The sequence below is a fragment of the Stereum hirsutum genome (genome assembly GCF_000264905.1).
Source record: "Stereum hirsutum FP-91666 SS1 unplaced genomic scaffold STEHIscaffold_10, whole genome shotgun sequence".
Taxonomy (NCBI): Eukaryota; Fungi; Basidiomycota; class Agaricomycetes; order Russulales; family Stereaceae; genus Stereum; species Stereum hirsutum.
Genome location: NW_006763140.1, coordinates 1438431 through 1454805, shown reverse-complemented (window position 1 = coordinate 1454805; position 16375 = coordinate 1438431). Strand labels below are relative to the sequence as shown.

Sequence of the window (16375 nt, the reverse complement as noted above, 5' to 3'; positions counted from 1 at the left end):
TACTGCTCTCTGTTAAAGCCTGCCGCGTTCGTTTGCAAGACTCCACTCTAACTTTAAACTACCCCCTTCCACCACTCGCCACCCACCAACTGCATGGGTGTGCACGGTCTTACCACATATCTGCGCGAACAGCAACGAAGTCTTGCGCAGACGTTAACGCTTCAGAAGGGGAGAGGGCCTTCTATACCTCTTGTCGTTGACGGATGGTCGTGCGTCTGCTTCATTTTCTACTTCCCCTTGGCTTCCACTTCCACACGTTTCAAGCCTAACACTGCTGTGCCTCAGCTTCATCTACGCAGTTCACGAACAGTCTCGATTGCCATGGGCTTTCGGTGGAGAGTACCAACAACTTGCTCACTGGGTAGCGAAAGTTGTTCGAGCATGGATTGAGGTTGGTTTCTCACTCCACTTCGTCTTTGATGGTATGTTTCCATTTCCTTGCCCGTATGCATCTAACATTGAGCGCAGGTCCCTATCCTCCCGCCAAATTCCCTACAAATATCACGCGTGCATCCGAAAATGTTATACAACCTTCCTTACTCTTTTTCAGGACATCTCAGGCCTCTAGAGCCTCACCCAGATTCCTACGCGAAAACGCCATCATACCGCCAATTTGTTACGCTGTCTGTCTCGAGACCTTACGTTCTCTCCCAGTGGAGATACACATAGCAGATACGGAGGGAGATCCCTACGCCGTCGAGCTTGCAGGACGCCTTGGTGGCTACGTTACTGGACGGGACTCCGACTTCGTGATTCTCACTACAGACGGATACCGAGGTTACATACCCCTCGACGAGATGATATGGACCACAACCGAGACCGCCGCAGAGGAAGGGCCGGAAGATGACGGTGGCTTTGTCGTTGCTCGTACTTCGAAAGCAAACAAGAAAGCCACCACAGGCTCTTTGCAGCGCGGTCAAGGCGTCATTCCACCGGATGGTACCACTGATCTCACATTGACCTGCTCAATATATACACCCTTGAAACTCGCCACGCACCTAAAGCTACCCATCACACTCCTTCCCCTTCTGGCCAGCCTTGTGGGAAACGACTTCACACCGGATCGTCCGTCTATGCAATGGCAGTTCTTCGAACGTGACATGACTGTTTCCCAGCGTATAACACGGGTGGCGGCTGCACTACATTCCATCGTCTCCCAAGCCAGCGCATCTCCACAGAAACGAAGAGTAAAGCGACCCATCGCGAGTGTCATAGACCTCATCGATCTAGCTATCGAAGCCTTGTTACTTCGTCCTTCGGCAGGCGTTATAGGATCAGGGGAACGAGAGACAATGGTGGAGAAGACAGTGGAGGCCGCGTTGCAATACGCCATACCGAAAACTCTCGAAGGTGTTGACTTGTGGCCGACCCCTGCCTGTGCTCTGCATTTTCCCGAGCAATGCCTCTTGGTAAACCACCTCTCACCACCTGTAACTTCCGCGATGGAGGACGAGGAGAACGCTATGCAGCGGATCACACAACTCTATGTCTCTGCTTACAGACAGGGCCGTTTCCAACCGAACCTCATGAATGTTTATAACAGCGGAACAATGTGGCCCAAACTTTTCCTTGAAGATCCAGACAAGGAGCCCACCGCTCGCAGCATTGGACGACCTCTCCGCGACTGGGCGTATTCAATCCTAGACGATGGTATTCCTTTGCCCGAGCCTCCTGTCGACGGAGAGCAGGAGCAAGTTTCGGAAGAAGGGCGGGACGTCGATGAAGCAGAAAACGAAGACGACGAGGACGAGGACGAACTCATTGATGTGGTCGAAGAAGATTCCGAGGGTGAAAGCAGTGATCCTCTTGCACGTCTTCGTGGCGCTTTGGAAGAATTACATGTTCCAGATTCATCTTCCGAACCATCGGCGGCGTCACATCATCGCCACCGCACATCTTCCCGTCCGAAGGTCGTCACTGAACATATTCGTCGAGGGACCAAGCTAACTCCAGAAGACGTATCTGTCCAGCTCCTGTCCACACTCCTCGCATCTCTGATGCCTGATTTTAACGTCGACGAACAGCTTCCACTACAGCTACAACCCGAAGAAGAACGACTATCCCTGTTCCTCCGAATCCTATCCTCAGACACCGCATTAATCCGAGCGCTCCCTCCCGCACAATTGATGGCCACAGTGGCGCTACGTTGGGTCGTACTCGTCTTATACAAACGTGCTGAAGAGCACGGCTTTTCAAAGGACAAGGACAGGGAGAGATGGGCGCCTACCGAGGTTGGCGCTTTCTTGACATCCTTCACATGGGCGGCCGCTACCTCCGCCGACGCGACTCCGACAAGCGACGTCGGTGCGAATCCCGCCCTTACGCCACCGACGCTCGAGAACCGGAATATACAGCTTGTCGCCCAACTCTCATCCGCTCTAGACGCCGTTGAAATGCTAGCTCAGGCGCTTCTGCTCGGTGACCGAGTCATCCATCCAGCATACGCATTTTCTGGACAGCATCTCCATACAATTCTGACGAGTCAACGGGGTCGGATCTTCGACAATAAAGATATGGACAAGGGATTATGGGAGACATGTATAGAGGGCCTACAGGAGGCGATGAGTGAGGAGAGGGGAAAGTGGGGGAAAAAAGAGCGGAAGGCGAAGAATGCTCAGAGTCACGGTGTAAGTGCCTCATCTTCGTCGTCCGGTGCCAAGAAGGGCACAGCAACACAAGGGCAAGGTCTTTTTGGAATGTTAGTTGACTTGGACGAGGACAATGCCTCGGTTTGAAGAACTGTCCAGCTCCTGTATGAAGTATGCGATGATTCGGTGTAGCTCTTCCAGAGTGTATCGCGTTCGATTATCTTTCACAACGTATAGTGGTCGTGTATCATTCTAGGCCAAACAAGCTTTGTTCTTATCTATCTTCGATCCTAGGACAAGCAGCTCAGCCGCGTCCATTAAAGTTTCAAAGAGAAGTCCTTCTCTTTCTTGTCTCGGTGTCCAAATAAAGCCTTCGTAGGGAGCAGTGGCACGATGACGCACACAGCCCTGACAACCGTATCCGGATCCCCCACAGGAAGGCACAATGCAGTGCTCTCGCATCAACAAAAGCCCCTTTCCGGTATATATACCGCTGCTCCCACTGTCGTTGTGACGCATCTCGACCACCCCCAACCTAGTCCGTCACCAAGACTACAAACCTCTTGCTCAACATGTCCTCCCACTCTTCGACACACAAGAGAGCCCCAGCAGATATCATCACCTACTCCTATAACAAGCAGATGGTATATGTCACGCCAGGAGAAACTTATGACGTGAGTCTTCTTGTAACTTGAATGCTGTCTTAGTGCGCTAGAGACCTTAACCTCGATGGCACTCGTTCATAGCAAGCGCTCGACTTCGCTCAGGAAGTCTATCCTGAGCTTCGCACCTGTCCACGCGAATGCATCCATTTCAAGATCAGTGTCTCAGTCAATGGATCGCGACAGAAAGTACGGATAGGGTCACGGGCGTGGGGGAAAGTCCTTGCAAACCTCACACGTTACGAGGTGGTGGAGATTCAGCTGGAGGATCTTCTGCCGACGGTTCCAGCGGTTCCAGAGAAAGAAGGGCTCACGTTTTTGGACTCGCCTCCGCAATATTTCGCCGATGAGAAGAAGACGAAGGAGCGAGGTTCAGGCTCTTCTACTCTGCGGTCAACATCGTCGTTCTCGAGGCTGTCGGCTCTGTTCAGGGGGAAATAATCCCCTCAGATGGACACTGTAGCCTGCGATCTCCATAGAAAACACTCGTGTCAGGATATCCTTTCGCAATATTCATCCTTTGACGTGAGGCTCTTTGATTCGTTCTTCTTCCATATTGTAGCTTTATTAAACTGCCTTGTTCTCCTCTGTAGCCTCTTTTTGAAGACTCCTTCTCTTCGTGCATATCCCTCCCCTAATAGTGACCTCACGAACCCTTTGACGTTCATTACTAGTTTAAGATACGTTTTATGTTTCCCATGTGACCTCGTCGCCGCCCCTGTGCATCCGTCAATGCTATTCACGCCAAAGACTGCTTTCGATGCAGATATATCCTCATGTGCCGGACTCTTCGACATACTGCATGAATATTGTTACTGCCATAGCATCCTACGTGACCATATGAACGAAGAACTCCTCTCTGTGTCTAAAATAGTGCAACGTGAATACAGAAGAGAACTGTGTCTCCGATCAAGATTGTGCATTCATGAGCTTGCTAGGCTGCGCAATGCTATACTGTACTTTTCCGACCTACTGTTCGATTTCAAATTCCCGGAGTTTGCCGGCCTGGCGCCACACATCTGTCCCCCTGTTCGTCGAGCCCGGGGGACAGGGGACACTGTTCAATGTCTTAACCACAAAAATATTACTACAGGGCACTGGATGAAGATTTTTCACTCATACATGAGTGCTCAGGGATTTTGGTAAGCCAGAGCATACAATCATCAACAAATTTCGGCCAAAACAGTGCAAAAACATCAATCGGAATATGTTCGTTGATTTTAATTATAATTATGAATTTTGCTGAATTACGAGCATGTCCCCCCTAGCTGTTCGTTGGGGCGGTGAGAGGGGGGGACAGTCCCCCTAAAAGTGTTCGGTTCGGTGGGGTGGGGGGACAGGGGACGAACAGTAGGTCGGAAAAGTACAGTATGATGGCTCTAAAAATGGCCCATCGAAAGATACCGGTGATGACCCATGTAGTTTAATAACTTGGAAGAGCACTTGGAAGGATGTACAGAAGACGGAAACCTGTGCGATGTCACCTCATAGCGGGACCACAGAGGCAGTACTTACATCCCAGAATATGCCTCTCAGAGTCGGTCAATATCTGATAATGATCTTGGAGATAGATTGCATGGAAATCACATGATATGCTTTATGTATGTATATCCCTTACAGGAAGGAGGAAACTACACCAAACCGTCTGCATTAGCTTCCATTCTGCGGTGGCCTGAACGGCAAGTCGACCTGCATGATACTCGGCGGGTACATCCCGTACCGTAAGGAGAATAGTATTGGCATATGTAGCAGTGTCCTCGTCCTATCAACAACAGCTCCTTGTGATATGTAAACAGCTGTACGACCCAGAACGACTTCTTGGAAGCACTCGTGCCATCAGGGGCCGCGTTAAAAACCTAGGACACGCGCCACCACATCTCCATATCCTATTCTCACCCTATACGCATTTCACCATCCCAAATATACACACCTCTCACGTCCGACTGAGCCTCAACAAAGCCTTACTCCTAAAGGTCGCGTTATACTGCAGCAGATTATTGATATCCCTGACCCAATCGTCCTCCTTTCCTGGGCCAACGCCTTCCTTCCTGTCCTCCAGTGGCTCTGCGATTGACGAGCGGTTGATGCAAGGTATAGGATTCGGAGATGCGCGGACGGTTACTGATTCTCCTGGTTTGAGAGTACGGGTGGTTTGCCCGTCCATGGAGACACCAGCTTCGGCTCGACTGCGCTCTCCTATCTGTCAATTGTGCAGATCCGTCAGTCGTGGTCTTGGTTGAACGGCAAGAGACGTACTCGTAGAGTGATTGAGGACGATGAAGGGAATACGAGTGGCCTGAAGGACAGGCTTCGAGGACATATGGGAGTGAGAACGAGCGCGCTCAGTGAGGGATGGACGATGGGGCCACCGGCTGATAGTGAGTAGGCGGTGGATCCTGTGGGCGTCGACACGATGAGACCGTCTGACTGTTCGATAGGCGCGTCACAAAATGTTAATGTATAGAATCTAAGAAGAAAAAGACTGAGACGTACGACGGACTCGGTCAGATGCTGTCCATCAACGAACGCGTCAATGGTGTTAAGGTGTGGGCTGGCGCCACGGTGAAGTGCCACTTCATTCATGACTTGCCACTCTATATTCTGCTAATTTAGAAAAAGGAAATGAAAAGAGTGTTCTGCATAACTAACCTCGTCCTTCCTTATCCATTCTCTCTCCATCTTTATTATAGAACAGACACGAAAGTCTCATCCGGTACAGAACAGTGGCCTTGCCCTGGAACACACTCGCCAAAGCTTGTGCAAAATCGTCCACGTCTGTAGTTGTTTGTGGTAGCACGAGTGAGTCATAGCCTTCATCGTCAAAATAAGCGCACGCACGAAATGGGAGTAAAAACCCTAGTGTGCCCATCGAAAAGCTGAGCACCGGCGGCACCGCGCCAACCTTGAAAAGCGAAGAAGCATGGAGTATCGTCCCGTCTCCTCCCAGCGTGATTACAAGGTCAATCTTATGGTCCTCTCTTTCTGTGATCCAGAATAAATTATCTGTCAACTGTTTACGGATCTGGAGGCACGATAGGGAAAGACGTACTTGGGTCCCAAAGCTCTACAGCTTGCGGCATATCCTTCTTGTCCTCATGAAATATTCTGACATGAGGATAGAATCCTGTTAGGTGTCTACGGCAAGGAAAGTTACATTAGTCAGTCTCAACTGTGCAAACATTTGGAAGGTCGCGGCGTACGTTAAGAAGGAGTCAATAGCATCCAGTACAGGTTTCGTCCGGAGCTTATTTACGATTAGGACGGCTTTTGGTGGCGTAGGTGGGCTGTCTTCAGTAAGTGATCAGTTGTGATCTTACATGTAGTTCGAACATCCAGCGAAATATACCGTACGCGATTGTTCAAGAGAGCGGTGTGGAGGAGAGGAGACGAAAGTCCTCTTCGTCCTTGCAAGAGTGAAGTCGACGTGGGGAATTGAACATTGCCGTACGAACCACGAGGAATAGGTGCGCGGTATAGTTTTCGCCACGCAATGTAAAGAACTTCGGCCCAGTCGTAGAGGTCTCAACATCTCGAAAGCAGAATTACTGTCGTAGTAATTCTGAAAACGCTGGCCACTTGCTGGCCACGCCACTGTGCTTACTACACTCTGCGTACCTAATCCTCTCACGTCACCGAGTCTCACCGAGTGTGGCGGAACTCGAAATTGCCATTTGTCTTCCTTTCTTTTCTGCACTCTTCTCAGGTATATAAGTACTCCAGATTCAATGCCTCGGACATAACACGACCAGACAAGTTCTATCTGCGCGATCGTCTCTGCCAAGAACTTCATCTTGAACGACTCAACTGCCTCCATTGGCGACAGCCCACTAGTACATTCTGAGGCAGCTCTGGAAAGTAGTCGAACTGAGGGTCACGGTGGCTGCTGGACCTTCTATAGGCTTCCAGAATACTTAGTACGCCGTTCATTGGGATTGGCAACTCTCAACGCTCAACGAGGGTCTTCTCTTAGTCGTGCTCGGAGGACTGGTCCAACATGTCCAGACATATTCACTCCGTGCAGTCCTCTTCCTGCGACCCAATTGGCCTCTAAATCCGTGCGGTTATAGGCAGCTGTGTCGGTGTCTCAGAGTCAGTCGGCTGTCACGTTAGGATTTGGGATACCATAGGAAGTTGAGTAACTATCTGTAACTGTCAACGATTGATGCTGTCTACATGTCGCTGAAGCTAGGCAATGAAACTTCTTGAAAGACTGCCATTGTCGTCTATTCCTGAGCTGTTCCAAGCAAGAGGCCTCTGAGCTTGAGGCCTTAATAGTGTGGCGTGCGACGTTCTGCCTTTACCTCCGCTCTATCTGTCGACCTTCTTGACGTCTCAGAATAGCATCATACGATAGCGAGCCCAAGAAGTTTGTCGCCTTCATCGCCATACCCTACTTAGTGCTTTTGCCACCCAGTCGACTCAGCCGGTTCTCAGACTCTCTCGTCATGGTTGACTAGGGCATTTTATATCTGGCAACACAATGAGCTAAACCCAAGTACCCTCTCCGGCCACCTCTACGCCACACAATCTCACTCCTCTTATACACTCTGAGTTAAGGCTGGAAGTTTAGTGCACCTCGCCTCTCAATCCTGTCTCACCCCGGCAATCTCCCTATGAGTTCTCCTTCGAGTCCACTCTTCAATCAACCTCTCTCGACGCCGATATCTGATATACATGACATCAGATATAATTCTCCAATCCAAACCTACTTAGCGGACGTTCTGCGCGTGCCGGAATATGTCAGATTACTTTCGCTGAAGAACGAGGTATGTCACCTCAAAACCCTAACGTCTGGTCAGTTTATAATGATGCTCGCCTATACTTGCTCGATATCCAGGGTTGGACAAATGATCAGATGGAGAGAGGCTTTCAGGACAGGCGACGGGAGGCGCATACCTACGATCGCAACCCCACATTCGATCCAAGCAAAAACGTGTTCTTCGTCAAGGGACAAAAAGTCATGAATGAATTAGACGACCAGCTCAGTCTAATCCCACCGTTCCGAAGTTTCCAATTCCTGGATCTCTGGTGAGTCACGACACACCGTCTTTCGTCGTAAATCACACACATTGTTCATACCTGCCGCGACATAGCTGCTGCCCAGGAGGCTTTTCTCAGTATATTCTCCAGAAGAATAGAAGAGCTCAAGGACAAGGATTCTCACTTCCTCCTAAAAAGGGGGGTCATCGACTTTCCATCACCGAACGCACTCGCTGGAAGATAACCTATCAAGACATTACGCGCTACGACTTTTACACACCCTTTCTATCTGGACCTCTCCCCTCCGAGTCACTCGTCACAACGGACGACGGCGACGCATACGATCTACAGCCTCTCCCCGAGCTTCCACCTCAAGATCTCGTCATTGCAGATGGCCAATTTCTCCGTTCAATAATAGTAGCCGAAGGGACAACCGTTGGTCACGAACCTTACGCCCGGCTCACATACTCTCAACTCGTCTTCGCTCTCACTTTTCTCCGCCCGGGCGGAACTCTTGTCTTCAAGTTAACTCACTGCGACCGTTATTCCACCATCCGAATAATTCTTAACCTACAATCTGTCGCCGATACCCTCACATGTTTCAAGCCCAAGAGCTGCTGGTCCGACCGCGCCTCGTTTTATGTTGTCGCCAAAGGCGTGCGGACAGACTCGCCGAGCTGTGGGGCCTTGGTCAGAGAGTGGGCCACTAGCCTTCGTGGTCTAATGACGGATATCGTAGTGCCGGAAGACGGCCTCGAGAAGGAGGATAGGGACAGGTTGACTGAAGAGATGATTGGGCGGGGAGAGATCGTGCCATTGGTGCCGATGTTCAAGCAGGTGTGGAGGACGCAGGCGGATAGGCTAGAGCAGATGCTTCATCAACGGTCGAAGTTTGGTCGAGGTGGTCTCTAGCGTCTCGTGAGATTTACATGATGGACAGTTTCAATTCTGGAACCCGATCTTCGCGTACTGGGAGTGGTGTGTGGTTATGGCTCATCGCTGATATTGTATCGAGTAGAACCTCGAGCGCAAAGTCTACCCACGGCAGCGGACCATCGTCGTCCAATACCGTACTGTGGATTGTTACAGTACTGAGTGATGCACGCCCCATTGAGAATTAAGGAACAAGAGTCAGAGAGTGGACATCGATAAAATCATGATGGCGAGGTTGACGCTCAAGCATACGTACGGGCATTGCTCTAAAGTGTCTACTGTATGTTTAGGATCCTGGACAAGGACAATGAAGCCAGAAGCTCAAATCATGAGGGGAACTCGTACATTCAGAACAAGAACGCCTACATTGGGGGACCCACGATGTCTGTCAAGCTTTAAACGCCTTACCGCGTCTCCACCCCGACCGTTTCTGCAGCTTCCATTCCATCCCATCCGCTTGCACCTTCCAAATCTTCTTCAGTATTGGCACCAATTGACTTATCTCCCCCCGCCTGATAGCTTCCTGCTCCCTCTCTGACCCATACTCCTCACTCAACTCCTTCGGGATCTCATTTCTCGTCGTTGTATAATATATATACTGCACCCACGTCCTCACAAGCTCAGCACACTCCGGCGAATTTGTGCGCACGCGTTTAGCGATAACGTAGAATGACGAACGGTCGGACCAGCATTTAGTAGGCTTGAAGCACTTCACAGAAGAGATGGCTTGCATCTTCTGAATGAGGTTCATGGTGTGGTAACGATCGCAATGTGTGGTCCTGAATACGAATGTTCCTCCAGGCCGAAGGAAGATGAGCCCAATAACTAGCTGCGCGTACAATAGCGCAGAATATGGACCGAACCCTGCTGGGTGACTCGGAAAAGATTCAGCTCCCCGAACGTTGTAGTCGCGAAGGACTTGGCCGTCTGCGATGATGAAGTCCTGAAGTGCAACAGCCGGGAGCGGACAGAGGTCGAGGGTGTTAAGTGGGGTAGGGAGTGTGGCGAGTTCGTGATCCGACAGTGACATATAGTCCGTGTAGAAGTCGTATCGGGTGATATCTTGGTAGGCGACTTGAAAGCGGTCGAATTCGTGCTCCTTGATTGATAGTTGATAACCAGCTGGGGGTGAAAGGGACAGACCGTTGCCATTGGCCAAATGGTTTACCTGGAGGATGTATTGGGAGAAACCGCCAGGGCAACAGCTGTACAAAGGTCGTACCTCGTAAGTTATAGCATGACATTTCTGACAGTGAGATTTTACCAGATATCCAAAAAGGTCAGGGCCTCGGACTTGGGTATAACTTTGTGGACGCGGTCAAGCTCCTTCATAACTTCAATGCCCTTTGGGAAAAACACATTGAGTTTGGGATCGAAACACGGTTGCCGTTCATAGTGTGGCAATTCGCGTCGCTTTTTCTCATAGTGAGACTCGAGCTCTTCGTTCTTCCATCCCTGGTGTAGAAATATACATGATTATTCAGAAATTTCTCAAGTTAAAATCAACAACGTGCCTCTTCTTTCAACCGGAGTAATCTGATATAATCTGGCTCGTTGAGTGTACCTGCTAGGTAGGCCTCGATAGGATTTCTATAGCTTGAAGACGTTGAAGGGTGAGAATCGCGATCGCCAGGGAGGTCTTCGATCAGTGGACTTGTTGGAGAGTTCATTTTGTGGGAGAGGGGATGGCCGCGAGCTGTCTGAAGGGCGAAAACGAGGGACTCTTTATGTCCAGTCGCGGGCGCTTGCTGGTTCAAGGGTAGTTTATGTGGCGTAGGTGCCGGAATTCGTGCTCTTAAGATAGCCGTTTGCCTTCCCAGGAAGACTGACCGCAAGGTCCTAGATCGATATGAAGGGTGTCTGCGAGGATCATAAAGTGAAATCGGTGAGGCCGCCAGGGCAAACAGGGGGTGTGTCTAATGTCAGAGGTTCATAGCGTATAGCGCGCGAGAGTACGTCCTCGAGACCCTGAGAGACACTCCGCACCCTATCACCCAAGAGGCTGAGACCACTGCGCAGGACTTGTTCAAGCCGAACAATGTGTGAAATCAGAGCCACGCACGAAGTGAAAAGCAGGTTCGTCATGGATTTGTAGAACTAGGATCAAGTCACCAAAGTCGTACCATATCGATAGCACCAGAGCGGCAGTAAGGACCAGAGGAGCCACCGATTGAGAGGGGCCAGCCTGAGGGTGTTGCAGAGGGTAAATTTACGAACTCTAACCACAGGTTGCCACAGCGGCAGGCCGACTCTGGCCGCCATGCCGCTTAGTTATCTCATCTGGCGCTGACCTTTCAAAGTTTCATCGTTCGCCCGACTCAACATACGGAGCTCACCGTGGTCTCTGGACTTGAAGAATGACTTTCCATCATATACTCTTCACGTCGCAGGCTAGACAATCGTGGCCGGAATGGATCTCATGTCACCGCCAGCAGGATCCTCTGCCAATATTCCGGCTCTCTCTACACTGGAATCTACGCTTCCTGGAATAGCCTTACATGTTATAACGAGCCCTGGGCGGTTCGTTGGGTTCTCAGCTAGCTCTTTTGCGTCACTCAGAGGAGTCAGCTGCTTCCTGGAGACCTTCGGTATGCCGGTCCAGGGCTTTGCGCTCTGCTCATTTCGGAACGGATGGTATCTCCAAGTATACGAATTCGTGTATCTGTGATGTCTCTCTGCCACGCCACATGAACAACGCGTTTAAATGGTCTCCACCTACCAGAGTCCTTATAACAGGAGATAGGGAGGTGAGACTCACCCCTCATCCAACTAGTATGAGCACCCCACCGAGTCCTCTCGAAGACTTTGGCCAGACCCCTTCACTGCGATACTGGCAGTACAGAGGCCCCATCCAGGCATATATAACAGATGTTCTGCGCGAGCCAGAGTATATCAAGCTTCTTTCACTGAAAGACCAGGCGAGAACTATTCACAATTATAAGGAACACACGTTTAATCTAACACATTTTGTATGGACCGTTTCTTCATCAGGGTTGGAAAGATGAAGAGTTGGAACAGGATTACGTGCACCGCCGTCGTGCTAACTGGGAATACGAGCGGAAACCCACTTTCGATCCTCAGAAGAACGTGTTCTTTCAGAAGAGTATCAAAGTCATGGAAGAGCTTGACCTCTCTTCCCGACTTGTTCATAGATTTCGGCCATTGTCTTTCCTGGATATCTGGTGGGTAATCATAGAGTCACATTATCAGACGTGTTAAGTGAGGAGCGTGCACGGAAATTAGCTGTTGTCCAGGCGGCTTCTCCCAATACATCCTGCAGAAGAACCGCCTGGCAGAAGGCCGTGGCCTGTCCCTCCCACCTCCAGAAGGTCATTCTCTCTCCATTGCCGACCCCGAACTCTACCGCTTCCAAATCACTTATCAAGACATCACCCGCTACGACTTCTACACCGATTTCCTCTCTGACGACGACATCGCCACCCTCCCCACACCAGTCTCTTCTCTCAACCTCGTCCCCCTCCCGACCTTTGCACTACAAGACATCATCATGGCCGACGGTCAAGTACTCCGTGATTACAATGCCCCGATCTCCGACTCCTTCGCAGACCGCCCAGCAGGCTTCAGTCCATACAGTTCCCTCCTCTACGCCCAGCTCATCCTCGGACTCATATTCCTCCACCCTGGCGGGACTTTCGTCGTCAAAACCACACACAGCGACCGCTACTATACCATCCGACTGATCCAGAAACTGCGGTCCATCGCGTCTTCAGTGACCTGCTTCAAGCCGACCAGCTGCTGGGCCGATCGATCCTCCTTCTACATCATCCTCAAAGGAGTGCGCACTGAATCTCCCGAATGCATTGAGCTTGTGAAGACATGGGTGAAGCGCTTGCATTATTTGACGAGCGGGAACAAGATCCCCAAAGAGATGAATGCAGAGACGATGTGGAAGAAGGAGTTGGAAGCGGCTGAGAATGGGGAAATAGCGGAGATAGCGCCTATGCTTAGGCAAGTGTGGAAAGCCCAGGCGGAGGGAATGGAGTGGAAACTTCACAAGCGGTCGAGGTGGTAGTCTCAGGATGGACAGAGACATATTTGATTCGATCAGGACAGATCCCACATTCGGAGGACATGTAACATTGTTTCTGCTTGCGTTCTGAGCCTCAGCTGCTGTACAACCTGTACGATATATTGTTCTTTGACATGTGATATCTCTGTTTCGCTGATACTGAACGGCTATGTGTGCATGGTTTCATGAAAGAAGCACGTAAAGGAAACCCACAGATATTGTGGCCTTGCGGACGATAGAATAAGGAATATCGCGCAGTGGTTGTAAGACGCAGTGTGTGGACTTGGCACCAGCATTGCAGACAAGATATGAAACTAGATACAAAGATGAGCACGTAGCTATACGATGCCATCAGCGTCCAGAACCTAAAAAGGAGTGCGTCAGAGATATTCAAGGGAAAGTTATAGCTAGTAAAAGTGGACGAAGTCAGGGGTGTCAAGATTTGGAGCTCGCCCTCGCCCGACGATGCAGGCGAGGTATTCTCCCTGAAGAAATTCAAACAAAGTTGAAGCATCATGCAACGCCACGTAGAAGGGAAATGTACCCCCAAAAAGACAAACAAAAACTCACCTCATAGCACCACCAATCCACACCAGATCCTCCAGACAACAACAGCTCAAGGCTGAAAGACGGAAAAAATAACGAGATGCGCAAAAGATCAAAAGAATCCAATCAATCGACATCAACGTAAAAATGCGTCGCACAAGAGTGAGCCCCATTGTGTTACCGGCAAGCAAAATACTCGCCAGCAATCGCATAACTATGCCTACGAGCAACGGGGTGCCCAAGCTCAGTCCGCTCGTATCTTCGCGTTTGGAATAACCAAGCTTGGGACGGCAGAGCTGGCCATCCCGCCATCCGAATTAAATGGTGAATTGGGAGGCCCCGCGCGACAAGAAATGAACCAGCGGGTTAGAGAAGGTCGCTTTCCGAGTAAAGGTCGAGTGCGCGGTTTCCGAAGAATGGCTCTGCATCTCCGGGGACTTTCCCCACAGCTTGAAGAAGGAGAGCGCTGCAAGATTGCAAGCTCCCTGTGTGTGTGCTGCGACAGCGATTCTTCGTGCGACGCGGTTGGGGAAGAGAAACCTCTGACCAAAATTTTGCGAAAGAAAAGGACGCGCCGAGCCACGTGAAAATCGGGAGATGCCGGCGCGTGGCCCCAACGGACTTCCGGGCAGGTGGCCCCATTGCGCAACTCTTCTGCCGCTCATCGTCGACATCGACTATTGCCGACCTCTTCCTCTCCTTGACTACCCTCGCATACCCAGTTCTGTATACGTCTTGTCGACACCTTTACAAACATGGGCTCACAATCGGATAATCAGCCCAGTGGTTCTCAATCCCGCCCGCCGCCACAAGGATACCGGACTCGTCCTAAGACGTTTGTGGATAGCTTGCCGTCCATCAGGCTCTCTGTTCCAGCAAGAGGTACGTTTTTACTCTACTACATATATCTTTTAGTATGGCTGTCATGATAGTGGTCGAGAAATGGAGCACCGAATCTTGCTAGCCTTCGTGAAGCAGCGCTGGCACAGTGTTAATTCAAGGTAGGCGCGACACCCGGACAAAGCGCATACCATTTCCAGGTCATACGAATCAATTCTAAAACAGTATCAAGCTTCGCTGTGCCGGCTTCGTTAGTCGTGACTCACGTCCATCGTCTTGCGTCTACATAACACATGGGCTCTTTATTGAATTCGTCTGTAATAGCCATTCTCGGTATGATTACTGACAGGTCACTCCCCCACAGGTCAATTCTCACCTGAGATCTCGGAACGATGCTTCACCTACTGCACACAGACTGCCCGAGGTCGTGCCTTCAATAAGGAACCGACCTGCCACACCTTCTGCATTCGTAAAGTCTTCAAGCACGAAGTCCAGCGTACTATCAACGACAATATCAACTATAATCCCATGTTCCAACCCCCACCACCAGACGTCCCCGTCACGAAACTCGATATCCCCCTCCCTCCCGAGTCTCGCACCCGAGTCGACGAATTCCTCGCCGGTCCCTCCAAACCTCCACAGTCACCCTCATCCTCCACTGCATCGAGTAAGCTTACGCCCTCCATTCCTGGACGGCCTACATCTGCTTCTTCTGTCATGTCCACGACAGATGATATGCGAACGTCCCGAACACAGTCATCATCATCAGCCCACGACTCCTCCCGTTCATCCGTAGACAACGCGCCGAAACATTGGCAAGAGGGCTACTACCTTTGGATGACTCGTTCGTACAGATCATCGATTGACCACATGATCTTTATGCGGTCGCAGCTCGGGCAACAGGCCTCTTTGCTGCATGACAAGGAGAAGGCGAACGAGATCTGGGCGAAGGCGGCCGCAAGGAACCAGGAGGTGGTGTGGTATCACTCCACTGCCCCGAATGCGGGGTATGGGAACGGTGTCTTCCCAGGGAAAAAGGGGCACCCTGAGCAACCGCTTGGGGAGAGGGAGATGCAGACGCCGGGGACGAGAGGACCACCGTTTCCGGAGCTTTAGTACGGCCTCTTTCCCTTCCTTATTACCTTTCCTATGTCTAACTAGCAGACTCCTTGCGGCGTTCATACATGTAGTTCAACCGACAGCATCCTGCTCTCCATCTCACACCCACCGCCATCAATTCACTTACCCACTCTGATCGCCAACTACCTCGAACCTACTCCCAAATTGCTCAACGTCATCAGGGAGAGTATAGTGAGTGGACATCAGAAGGAACTGGCGGATAGGATTTTTGAGAAGATAAAGGCCGGGGAACCGCTCACGCTGGGGAAGAATATCTGCAAGCAGGTGTGGAAGATATTCTGGCAGGGAGAGCAGGGCGATGGCACCGAGGGTTTCTGATCTTTTCCGGGGTCGCTTAGACCATTCTATTGGATATGGGCTGGAGAGGGCTGAAGGTGCTGAAGTCGATGAGCGGGAGGCATGGCACACATGGAGGGTCGCGTTAGCAGATGCTTGTATCTTGAGGTTTAATGTTCGCTTCGTTAATTATGCTATTTGTTCTGTACTTATGCCTGCACCAACATATGATGCTCATCCTTTCATGAGCAATGGTTCGCAGGTCTTCGTCGTGAAGATTATCGGTCGGTCACGGTCTGCTATTGGCGCCATCTTTACAGTCGGATATGGTGTAACGGCTAACATTGCCGCCTCTCACGCGGCAGCTCGGGGTTCGATTC

The 16375-nt window shown here is 50.7% G+C and overlaps 7 protein-coding genes across 7 annotated transcripts; 5 read left to right on the top strand and 2 right to left on the bottom strand.

Moving 5' to 3' along the window:
- Positions 1–11: 11 nt before the first annotated feature.
- STEHIDRAFT_169905 (PIN domain-like protein) lies at positions 12–2875 on the top strand. Its single transcript, XM_007306133.1, has 3 exons — positions 12–209; positions 286–422; positions 469–2875. Exons 1-3 carry the CDS (start codon positions 94–96, stop codon positions 2733–2735), a joined length of 2520 nt encoding a protein of 839 aa, XP_007306195.1. The 5' UTR covers positions 12–93; the 3' UTR covers positions 2736–2875.
- Positions 2876–3193: 318 nt separating this feature from the next.
- Positions 3194–3508, top strand: STEHIDRAFT_28260 (uncharacterized protein; the record flags this gene model as incomplete). Its single annotated transcript, XM_007305657.1, has 2 exons — positions 3194–3262; positions 3335–3508. Coding segments are annotated over 2 exons (243 nt in total), but the record flags the coding sequence as incomplete, so codon positions are not given.
- Positions 3509–4954: 1446 nt separating this feature from the next.
- Positions 4955–6921, bottom strand: STEHIDRAFT_169903 (ATP-NAD kinase; the record flags this gene model as incomplete). The annotated part of the gene is made up of 8 exons (XM_007306132.1): positions 4955–5450; positions 5507–5677; positions 5744–5844; positions 5900–6025; positions 6089–6232; positions 6300–6385; positions 6451–6538; positions 6894–6921. 8 exons carry the CDS (start codon positions 6919–6921, stop codon positions 5184–5186), a joined length of 1011 nt encoding a protein of 336 aa, XP_007306194.1. The 3' UTR covers positions 4955–5183.
- A 942-nt stretch (positions 6922–7863) lies between these two features.
- On the top strand, positions 7864–9142 carry STEHIDRAFT_112566 (uncharacterized protein; the record flags this gene model as incomplete). Its single annotated transcript, XM_007306131.1, has 3 exons — positions 7864–8016; positions 8088–8278; positions 8344–9142. 3 exons carry the CDS (start codon positions 7864–7866, stop codon positions 9140–9142), a joined length of 1143 nt encoding a protein of 380 aa, XP_007306193.1.
- A 409-nt stretch (positions 9143–9551) lies between these two features.
- STEHIDRAFT_158782 (uncharacterized protein) lies at positions 9552–10495 on the bottom strand (the record flags this gene model as incomplete). Its single annotated transcript, XM_007306130.1, has 2 exons — positions 9552–10368; positions 10428–10495. 2 exons carry the CDS (start codon positions 10493–10495, stop codon positions 9552–9554), a joined length of 885 nt encoding a protein of 294 aa, XP_007306192.1.
- Positions 10496–11840: 1345 nt separating this feature from the next.
- On the top strand, positions 11841–13347 carry STEHIDRAFT_140526 (uncharacterized protein). Its single transcript, XM_007306129.1, has 3 exons — positions 11841–12081; positions 12155–12345; positions 12407–13347. The coding sequence occupies exons 1-3, from the start codon at positions 11851–11853 to the stop codon at positions 13194–13196; spliced, it is 1212 nt and encodes a 403-aa protein (XP_007306191.1). The 5' UTR covers positions 11841–11850; the 3' UTR covers positions 13197–13347.
- A 1048-nt stretch (positions 13348–14395) lies between these two features.
- On the top strand, positions 14396–16189 carry STEHIDRAFT_122980 (uncharacterized protein). The gene is made up of 3 exons (XM_007306199.1): positions 14396–14621; positions 14944–15694; positions 15770–16189. The coding sequence occupies exons 1-3, from the start codon at positions 14495–14497 to the stop codon at positions 16035–16037; spliced, it is 1146 nt and encodes a 381-aa protein (XP_007306261.1). The 5' UTR covers positions 14396–14494; the 3' UTR covers positions 16038–16189.
- Positions 16190–16375: the final 186 nt, after the last annotated feature.